Consider the following 11,412-nt stretch of genomic DNA (forward strand, 5'->3'; position numbering starts at 1 on the left):
ATCCAACTATATTCACAGCAAAAATCGTTTTAAAATCTCAATCACACAGGTACAAGGCCTATGGTGACGGCCGGTGGCGCGCTCTCAATACAAGTCCTCCATTACTTGATTGAATCTGACGATTTGTGCGATCGGCGCTTGGCTCATTTGTCGTTATCTATCAATACGAGTATATCTATCCATATAAATAAAAAAAATTAAATGTTCGTTTGTTGAAAATCTTAAATCTCCGAAAATTCTTGACCGATTGCTTTGAAATTTTGACACAACGTTGCATTCAAATACGCTTGTTTTTTTATATAACCATATTATACAGATGTCACCTGCGACAGGTAAAAACATGTTTTTTTTAAATAGCACCATCTGTTGGAGAAACATGCTTTTTGACAAACAGTGCCATCAGTTGGACGTAAAAACAACACGCAATATTGTCTCTCTATTCGCACAGTCCGACTGAGCCAACAACGCCTGGATGGGTAAAGCTAGTAATGGTAATAAAGTTATATTTCTGCATTGTGTTATTTTCTTAATGGCAACAAACTTTCTGAAATTTTTATTTTCATATTTTATGAAAAATTTTGTTAGTAAAACGAAAAATATTGATTTATGGGAAAATTAAAATAAATATATTTTATTATTATTTTATGTTATCAAAGTACTCAAAACTTAAAATTCAATTGATTAAAATACTTGTGTGTTAATTGATATAACTTACTACGTATAAATTTATTTTACTTTCAAAGACCACAAGAGTTAATATTCATTAATCATCACTCTCCGAAAGATAATTAAAAAAAAATTGTTGCTTTTATTCTTCAATTTTTTTATTTGATTGTATTTGTCATTTTTTCTCAGATCTAAATGTACCTTGCCAAGCTATCCATCTCACGGCAAGTTCACAGTGTCGGGTCCTAGCAAGAACTTGCTGCCTGGGACTATCGTGGATGAGTTCACTCTCATCACCTACTCTTGCAACACGAATTATGACCCTTCTACAGAAAAGGTGTTCGCCACTTGCGATTCCGGCAAATGGGATAGTTCACCGCCAATTTGCAGGAGTAAGGCTTTTTTCATGACCATTCCAGCTGTTGTTATTTAATTTAAACTTCGTTTATGTTTTATGTCCTTCCCCAGTTTTTAGACCTATTGGAAATGCTCCAAAAGACCAACGCCTGCGCCAGTAACAGTCCAGTAATATTACTGATCGACTCTCAGTCTTAATTTAATGATCTTCACCACCAGCTACGAGTAACAACATCGCAAAGCCTCTGTCCGGATAGCATCTGGTAAAGATCATGGATCACCCCTGGCTAATGCAACACCGTGGGTGGTGGAGATTAACGGTTACGAAGTGTGGTTATAGCGATGAGGTCGGTGTTACTTGCGTTTTATTCGACTGACTACCATTTATTGTGTAGAAAGTGTTCTCAACAACTTGCCAACAATCGATCACCAAAAGATGAATGTCCCTCCTGCCAAGAGATGGGAAATTCGGAAGGAGGTTTATTTCCAAAGCTGGACACAAGAAGGTTCGTTAAAAAGAAAGAGTTCGTTAGTAGTACCTGTGTATGAGTTTAACGGTGCTTTGTGATACTCTTTTCTCATTTCTAATTGATTCTCCGATTTTAAGAATACCTTAGGCTGCCTGCAAGTGTTTTAATGAGTGCAAAAATGTGTATACGTCTATTTTAATTTTAGCTTCATCTATAGTTACTAATTTCATATGTTTACACTAGATTTCATATTTCATACAAATTAATTACACTCAATTGGTCACCATGAAACAGGCAGCCGCCTAGTATGGTGATTCATTATATCTACTCTATGTAAATTTCATAATAATGTAACATGTATTAAATAAATAAATAAATAAATAAATAAATAAAAAAAATTAGCAAAGAGTACAATCCAGTGTTCCTACAACCGCGGCTGTGTCAGATGCGTGATGATTTCCTATCATCAACAGTCTGGATAGTTCGTTGATCCCCATACTTTTATTTAAAAAATTGAATTTCAGAAAGATGTCCAATGGTCGAATCCCTCACTGTGGACTTCAGGTGCTATAAATCAGGAACCGAGATGGACTGTCCCAAGCATCTGCCTTATGGATCCGTAATTACTTCAACTTGCAAGTCCGGGCACCACAATCCCAGCGATGACCTTGACGACCTGATCTGCATGCAAGGCGGGAGTTGGGACAACCCTATTCCAGATTGTAGACCAGGTTAAGTATTTTCTTGCTCGCTGAAATACCGAATAAAACCTTTAAACCCGAGGCTTAAATGGAACTACTGGCTTTTTTTAAAAATTTTTTTACATATTACGTTTAGTTCAAGATTGAACGATCGTTTTAAGATCCAAAAAAATGTGCTTTCTTTGAAGTTAACAAAACAGTTTTATTGCAGATTGCGGTTTAGAAAAGGCCTTTGGTGGAGTACAAATTGTACATGGGTTCACTGTTAAAAAAGATACGTTCCCTTGGCACGTCGGGATCTTCCAGTGGGATGAAACAACAAATACCGTCATACAGATTTGCGGAGGTTCCATTATACATGCTAATCTTGTAATCAGTGGTAAGTTTTGTTCAAAATATATTTTATATCAACTTTGGTGTCTAGATTCCTACCATTTTTTCACAGTACAAAGCTTATTTCATGATCGATTTTTTACGCTCCCTCGAACATGTCTTAACTTGTATACCATCTCGTTAGACGCTTTTTTGTTCGATATCGAGCAGATGTAAAAAGATTCAAGGAACGCTTATATAATAATAGGAGCAATTGAAACTTTTGGATCATCTATATGTGTAGGTGTACATATATAGGATTCTGTTACATACTAAATATTGAGCAATGAAGAGATTAATTAGAAACATCTAAATAAAGTAGAGATGAATATAGACTGGAAAAACAGGCAATTATTTAGTTAATTATTCCTGACAAGCTTAATTTCAGTTTTAGTTGTTGATATCTTTATTTTTTAAGTAATTTCATTTTTTTATTAAATATACAAACATCTTACAATAGATTTAGAAACATAGATAGTTTGAGGCTAGTTGAAATTTCAAATAAAATTATTCAAGCAAAACACTTCAATTATCTCAACCAAAGTACGTTGACAAACTATTGTTTAATTTTGGATCAAGGTAGAAATATAAACCCACTTATTTCGCCAGAAATGTTTATTGCAGAAGAGACATAAAAATGATAAATCAACCTATTTATTAACCTTTAACAGGGAAGAATCTATGGCGACATCTATGAAAAACTATCCTAACATAAACATCAACTTATTTATTAACGAACAGTCTGTTGGAAAGGTAAGTATCTACATATAGCGACATCTATGCAAAGCTACACTAAACTCTATTTTCTAACACTATCGTCAAACAATTGGTTGAGTATTAGAGAGTTGAGCGCAGAAATAGAAGGATTTATGCTTGCCATTCAGGGTCATTAATACTAAAAATTATAGGAAGCATATAATCAAAGATACAAATCAAATTGATGATTTATCTACAAAATGTTTGGCTTTTCCGGAAACTTTAGAATGGATTATACATTTAGGCACAATCAAATTTTAAAAATAATTCACCAAAGTTTGGTAATAAAACATAACTTGATTGACTGCCGTAATATAGTAACATATTATGATTACAAACCAAATTCATTTTTAGAAAATGAATTTTATAAACTATATTATGATAAAACTATACTAACAGACCGAACGATTAGTCATAATAAACCCGATATAGTATGAAAAAATTTTAAAAAAAAACTTACATCATTGATGTCGCTATTCCAAATTCCTGTAATATTCAAAAATCTTTTTCTGAAAAAAAAGAAAATACACAGATTTAGGATATGAGATTATAAGAATTTTAGACTGTAAAAATATTACCATTTGTTATTTCGGCTACTGGCATTCTACCTAGCTCTCTCATTCAAAATTTAGGCGTATTAGATCTGTCAAAGAATTTATATTTAAAAATGCAAAAATCAATCACTTTAAATACATGTAGGATTACGAAAGATTTTTTAAATATTTTTATTGAGGGATCAGTAGGATTTATAAGTCCAGTTAGGAGTTCTACCGAGCCGAACCCTCTGATAAGAAAATATATGTAATCGGTGAATTATTTTCCCATTTGATCTCTAGTGAGTTGACGTGTTGTTCTTGTATTGTTTTGTATTTATTATGCTTATATAATGCACTTGCATAATTTGGATTGACTAGATGACTAGAGAAGTGTTTATATAATACTTTTAGAGAGCTATTTGATATAATATTTTTAGAGGGCATGGTAAAAAATAATTCTCCTTTAATATTATTTTTAATGAAATTAAAACTTTTAATTACTGTTACGTTTTTTAATAGCTATTCGATGTGTATTTTTTTCAGTTTAATGTTATCTTTTCAGCCGCGCATTGCTTCTTTGACCCTGTTAAACTAGAAAAGATAGATGCAAAGTATTACAAGGTGGCCGCCGGGAAGTTCCTCAGGTCCTGGGACAACGATTTGGCTGAAAACGTAAAACTCATCCAGAAATCAGATGTTGGTAAAATTACTTTGTATTATTATTTTTTTTGTAAACTAATGTTTAAGACAAGATTTTTTATGCAGAGCACAAAGGGTAACAATTATTTTACAAGCAATAATTATTCGCCTGAAACACTCATCGACATTGAAAAATCTCCTGATAAAAGTATTTGACAAGTTCTAGTATTTCACCTAAAAATATAGACAATTTTTCTCGACGCCATCTAGTGAGAAAGTTAGCACTTACAATGCCTTTCTCATATAAAATAAAGTTGGTTGTTTTCAGGTGAAAAAATGTAACAAGCAGTAATTGTTGAATGAAACACTAGTATATATTGAATTATTTCGCGGATAAGAGATAAGCCGCCATAGCTCAGTGGTCAGAGCTGTCGACCGGAAATCGAAGGGACACGGGTTCGTGTCCCGTTGGCGTCATGTGTCTTTTATCAGGAGATTTTTCAATGTGGATGAGTGTTTCAGGCGAATAATTATTGCTTGTAAAATAATTGTTACTTTGTATATTCTCAGTTAGTATGGGAAATGAAATAGGATTAAAATATGGATTTCGCATTGAAACAGTTAAGTACATTGAGAACAGAGAGTAATTCTGCCGATTGGTTTGTAATCTAATAAAAACATTCCGGTCAGAGCCTCGTTTACTTGTATTAGCTCTAGAATTGCCACAGTTATCCAAGTAACCAAAAGTTAACCAAAACTGACATTTTGAGCCATTCGCGGTTTCATCTTAATACGGCTTTTACTGACACTTGCATGGCTTAGTCTTTGAGACAAGCATATGATACATTACGAAAGCATATGATAATTTACTATGTTAACTAGTTTTAAAATATGTAAAAATTAATACTCAAGGGGAGGTGACAGTTCCTTTAAAGCTTTTATAATAATGCAGTGGTTGGATTATTAACGAGAGTTAGTTTATTAATAAATGCATACAATGATTACGATATTAATAAATGCATACAATGAGAGTCGGATGTGAGAGAGGGATATTAATCTAAAACATTTGCTTTTTATTATACTTTACAGTATTTCTATTTCGCTCTAAAGCTACATAAAGTTATTTACTTAATAATTTCACACAATTCAAACAATAATTCAATAGTGTATAATTTATAATAGGGTTGTAGCGTCGAGAGAACAATCCAGAATTGTCTCATTAATAGTAAACAGCTCGACCTACTTAGGTACTAGCAAATTACTACCAAGAACAAATCGTTAACAACGCGGGCTACCTACGACAATACGTCGCAATCGGTCGGGCACATTACGCCAACTCGCAAGAAGGTTCGAGCCTATCGCCTATGCGTAGTTGCAGCGCCGACCGAAAGTTCCCGAAAGGCCCAGACTGAGCGAGTTTCTCCGATTTATTTGCAATTCCACCTACCTACTGTCGCCACCGGCTATACCGTATAAATAAGCCCGACGCGGCGAGCAGTCAGTCAGTCATCAATCTGCCGTCAGTTGACAATTCTCGCGAGTGACAACCGGCGCGCCCCGCGCCCCCACGAAGGACAATATTCCCGGTTCCGCCCGTATTCAATCATAAACTCCATTGGGACATCATCCTAGCGCCTTGGCCACCGTCCCTGGCCAGCGCTTCAACGGATATAGCGCCTTGGTTCCAGCGCCTCTGACCAGCGTTTCATCCACGCACCATGACCACCGCGAGGACACGCAGCATCTTTACTGGTCTACGAAGCTCCCGCTCAACCGCCTACAAGGTCCACCGCACCTTCGGCCTTCCCGTCAGCACTGGAGTACCTGAAGACCCACGTTCTTCGCCAGTGTCTGACCGTCAACGAGTCCCGGTCACCAGCGCCTGGCGTCGACTCACTAACCCGCACTTGACCAGTCATCACAGCCAGCATCCGGAGAATACTACATCTGTCCTACGTCAACTCTCATCACGGCTACCTGACTCACCAATAAACACTGTGACCTTCACGACCGACTTTCATTTCGTGCCTCTCACCAGATCCCCAAAAGGTCTCCCGCGTTCCTCCTTGTGCCTACTCTTCTAACATAAATAAATAAACATTAAATGCTTTCTAACACCACAATAATCATCTATAATTTGCAGGTAACTGAAATTTATCTTCCCCCCCGCTATGGCGGGGATGAGCAAAACCAGCAACAAGACCTGGCCCTGCTGCAGCTGGCGACTCCCTTTAAGTTGGCACACTCTGTCCGGGCCGTTTGCTACGACATCGTCAATGAGAGGTTTGAGAACTTTCAAACAGAACCTGGAAAAATCGGCAAGGTAAACAAGTAAACAATATTATTCATTGAATTCTCAAATTGTTCAGAAACTGAACTTTTATAATTAATATTTGCGTGGTGTGTCTTAGGAATAAAAATACACTCAATCTTACGTTGGTATCGGTAGTCTTGATAATTTCAACATTATAGATAGGTATCTAATACATATTTGTGTTAACCTCCAACTTGATCTTCTTCTACTTCGTTAGGAGTGCCACAAGGCACCATTTTGGGACCGTTAATAAAATAAATCTTATGCATAAATGCAAACAGGGAAATTAAGTTTTAACTGCAGAACTTTGCTTCAAGTAGAGTTTTCTTTTAATAATCTGAAGTGTACTGAAGGTTTGTACAAAATACTGGGATACTCTATTGTTATTATAATGGATTCATGTATTCTTAGCAACCGTGTTTTTTATGCTTGTTTTTTTTAAAGGGAAGTGAAAAATCAATAATTATGCATCTTTCTTGTAAATAGGATATTCATAATAACATTTATTTGTAGATGCAGCGAAACCGCAAGTTTTCTAAGAAATTCTACAATAAATTCGGAATATAAGCTTCATTCATTATTATTACATTTTAAAGTAGTGTAAATTGTAGTAACAAATGTACACAACATCAATGATTGACTTTTATAGGTAAATTATAGGGAGTTGCCTACATTCTTGTGAGGCTGGTATCATTGTAAACCTGCGCGCGGTACCTCGCGCGGCAAATAATATTATTCTGTCTCCAGCAGTCTAGCCGTCGGGTTAGCCCTAAATCTCCTCTAGCGTACTTGATCTATTTGTTCATAAAATTATTAAATGTGAATTTTGTTAAAATAAAAAACTAAATTGGAATTGTCCAAATTCTCAATATTTCACACTAAGAGTAATCACGTAACCTTTGATTCTGCGGATTGGAGAACCACAGAATCATTTAGCCAACAACCCATTTAAACTGGCGATGATAACAATCCTCCAAAACCTTTTGTAACACAACAAATATGTACCTTGCAGGTAGCTGGCTGGGGAAGTACAGAGAACGGAGAACCATCAGAGGAACTGAAGACCCTGGATCTGCCAGTCATTGGTTACGGGGAATGCCGTATGGAGATGTCCAAGTACAAGTTCAGCAAGTACCTCACCACAGATAAGATGTGCGCTGGACATCTCAACGGTAAATACTATACAGGGTGTAACGGGGTACATGATGGGATTGTCAGTTGAAGAACGCATGCAATGAATAGCATTGTTACTATAATATTAGAAGGCAACATAATTTATATGTTAGTCCTGAAGCTGGCCTGACGTCTATTATAGCGAAATTACGATGCCGGGCAAAGTTTTGTGATCCAGAATTCACGTACGCACTGTGAGAACGCTAATATGGGAGACACAGGGGTTTTTCAGTTCGTGATGAGCACTTGGAAGGGTTCATGTCTTCCCGCAGCATCAGTGCTGTCTTCCGAAGTCCCCAGATAGCGCAGGCGCATATTTACTCCTTCTTCATCCTCACATCAGGGCGCTTTCTGCACTTCTCCACCGGAGATCAGGAAAGTCTTTATTCAGCACTACGGTCGCTCTTCATGCTTTTAAATTTGTATTCACTCTTCGGTAGTGACAATCGGGATCTATTACCACTAAATGGTATTAAATGTTACAATATTCTGGATTAGATGTACATTTAGAAATCTAACGCTGTGAATCTTGAGTCAAATCAAATACTAAATTGGCGAGGAACCCGTGAGTTGACCATCTTCGTAAAAAAATTGTTATCTATTTTAGGTTAGTGTAATTGTACTTTTTGACTTTACTTTGATTAATTGAAGAATTCGTAATGATTTTCGTAAGAATTTGGCTGATTCGCGGTAGTGTGGAGAGTTACCAAGAAATAGAGGAAGATTTGCGAAGGTGTGGAGAGTTATCATGAGAAAGAAGGAGAACTTTCAATGCAGCTTCAGTCGGTTTTTTAAAGCTTTATTAAATCATTTCCTGTTTTTTTTCAGGCAGGGCCATGTGCCAGGGTGACAGCGGTGGAGGCCTGGTATTTCCTTCCCTGGGTGATAGAGAGGGCTTCACACGCTGGTTTCTCCGCGGGGTGGTGAGCAACGGACCCCTCAATGATGCCAAATCTTCCTGCCGAGCCAACACCTACACGGCTTTCACCAGCATCTTCAAGATGAGGGACTGGCTAAAGAAGACTATTAAAAGTGTGACTCGACCTCACATTACTAACGATGTTAACCAATAGAAAACGGATGTCCCAAATAGGGCGCCGAATTTAAGATAATTTAAATGTATTTAATTCAAGAAGCATCTTGGAAGCGCGCAGTTATCGAACTTTCTTAAGAATTTTCTGTATTAACCATTAGATTGCAATAACCTATTGCAATAGCAATAACCTTGCACAATCTTAAAATCAATACAATGATTTAAGATTGTGCAATAATTTAAGTTTATTAACGATGGTGGTCTGAGTTATTCAATTATGAAACCCTCTTGTTGACCAAACGAGATATTGTGTCATATTTTGTAGTTGTTTCAACCTGATCGAATATTACTAATATAATTTAAGCCTGTTTATGCAAGATATTATAAAGACCTCTTGATTCGTCAAATAGATTAATTACTTTTATACCCTCATAAACAACAATCGTCCAAAAACGCGAGCCGAACCACGAATTATTCGGCGTTTCGCGAAGTTTGCGGTTGCTTCCTTCCTTTAGCAAAAAGGGTATTTATGTTAACGAATACATTTTCCATAACGATTTAAAGTTTGTCATTTTCGATTTGCCGCCAAAACAACGTTTTTATTTGTAAATTCGGTGAGACGTGACGCGACGTTTGTGACAGTCATCTTACCAGACATTGACGTTTTCTACGTCATTATGACGTTGCAGCCGGTTGGAACTGTTTCGTGCTGTTTAGATCGTTTTAAAAATCAATAATTATTAATGAAAATATTAACATTAAATATTTTTAGTACAAAGGTCAGAATTACACACATTTTAACGGTATTCATAGTTCGTGAAAATACCCCTTCGTAGCATAGTTTACGCTTTTTTTCTCATGTAGAGGGTTTTCCAATAAGAGGTGTTATTTTGAATAGCCCGCTATTTCGGTAGATGTTACTTTTGAAGCTGTCAATTGTTGACATTTGACAAGTAGAAACTACGTTTTTAATAAAAATGGAACGATACACGCTTCATAAAAGGCATTGAAATTATCAAAATTCACTTGAGTGAATCAAATGCAAATCATCTCGAGTGATGAAGCCCATTTCCACCTCGGTGGCTTCGTCAACAAGCATAATTGTCGCATCTGGGGCTCGGAAAACCCAAGAGTTATTGTTGAAAAGCCTCTTTATCCTCAACGTGTGACTGTTTGGTGCGGTTTATGGTCCGGCGGAGTCATTGGACCTTACTTTTTCGAAAATAAGGCTGGAGCAACAGTTACGGTGAATGGATTGCGCTATTGAGAGATGATTAATGATTTTTTATGGCCGGAATTGGATGGTATTGATCTGGACAACGTTTAATTTCAACAAGACGTCGCTACGTGCCACACAAGCAACGAAACCATTGATCTTTTACGACTGAATATCAAAATAACACCTCTTATTGGAAAACCCAGTAATTCATATTTTTCTCGTGCTCTAGGCTTAAACCATTATCATCTCTCGTTTATGACAATTTAGTGTGTCTCCAAATTCGTTCAATCCAAATGTATTGAAATTCATTTGTGAAATAGTATTAAAGATTTCAATTTTTATACATCAATTACTTTAGAATTCATCGTTTGGTTTATTGTATCGCATCATTTAGCTTATGTTCATGCTGTTAAAATTAAAAAATACGCTTTTTTTCACATCAATTCCTCAAGGATGCATTTACGGAACTCGTTTAAATTTTGCATTATCCATGACATCTTAAAATAATTAAAAACTATTTTATAATCCTTATTTTATTTTAATAAACTGGTAACACAATAATCCACACGTATTTATGTATTTTACTTAAGATACTTAATAAACGTGCTATGGTTCGTGTTGAGAGCAGTAGGCAAAATACAATGGGTCGCTTATGCACTCCATTAATGCACACCAGTTTTGCACAATAATAGTACACTTACACTGGAGTGGTGTGGTTTAATCAACTAGCGACAGAGGTAAGGTTAGAACCGGACTTAAATAAATTTAAAAATAAAATAAACTTTACTACCTTAAATAATTTAGCGAATTTGAATCACGATAACATCCCATTATATTATTTTATATATTATTATAAAAAAAATAAAAATCTCTTCACTTTATATGTTTTTGTGAATTTTTTTCTTCTATATAAATACGTATGTTAAGTTTTCAATTTTATTTTTTTTCCCTTTACCCACGAGTGTTAGACTCTCGTAAAAGTAAACATGTTTAATTATAGTTTGAAATATGTTCTCATGATGTAAATTTAAATAATTATACTTTTTTTATAAAATGAATAAAAAAACCTTTAAAAAAAGCGTGGGTGATTTTTTTCTAGATTTAAGTAGTTGTCTACCTCCGTCGGTGTCTTTAGAGTCAATTTATATTCGTCATAACAATTCTGATCTGACAAAC

The 11,412-nt window shown here is 35.7% G+C and overlaps 1 protein-coding gene across 1 annotated transcript; it reads left to right on the forward strand.

Annotated features, from left to right (window-relative positions):
• Positions 1-847: 847 nt before the first annotated feature.
• On the forward strand, positions 848-11,075 carry LOC149410083 (modular serine protease-like). The gene is made up of 7 exons (XM_089648522.1): positions 848-1,058; positions 2,018-2,224; positions 2,406-2,573; positions 4,421-4,554; positions 6,641-6,820; positions 7,824-7,983; positions 8,813-11,075. Exons 2-7 carry the CDS (start codon positions 2,029-2,031, stop codon positions 9,055-9,057), a joined length of 1,083 nt encoding a protein of 360 aa, XP_089504648.1. The 5' UTR covers positions 848-1,058; positions 2,018-2,028; the 3' UTR covers positions 9,058-11,075.
• The last annotated feature ends 337 nt before the right edge of the window (positions 11,076-11,412 follow it).

This window comes from Hesperophylax consimilis, chromosome 28, assembly GCF_061612785.1.
Source record: "Hesperophylax consimilis isolate HC1 chromosome 28, BYU_Hcon_1.0, whole genome shotgun sequence".
NCBI lineage: Eukaryota > Metazoa > Arthropoda > Insecta > Trichoptera > Limnephilidae > Hesperophylax > Hesperophylax consimilis.

Excerpts from the sequence above, each read along its gene's own strand:
- LOC149410083 (XM_089648522.1), top strand. The coding sequence starts at position 2,029 with ATGGTCGAATCCCTCACTGTGGACTTCAGGTGCTATAAATCAGGAACC. Across the intron at positions 2,225-2,405 it reads TATTCCAGATTGTAGACCAG|ATTGCGGTTTAGAAAAGGCC; the intron begins GTTAAGTATTTT and ends GTTTTATTGCAG. Across the intron at positions 6,821-7,823 it reads AACCTGGAAAAATCGGCAAG|GTAGCTGGCTGGGGAAGTAC; the intron begins GTAAACAAGTAA and ends TGTACCTTGCAG.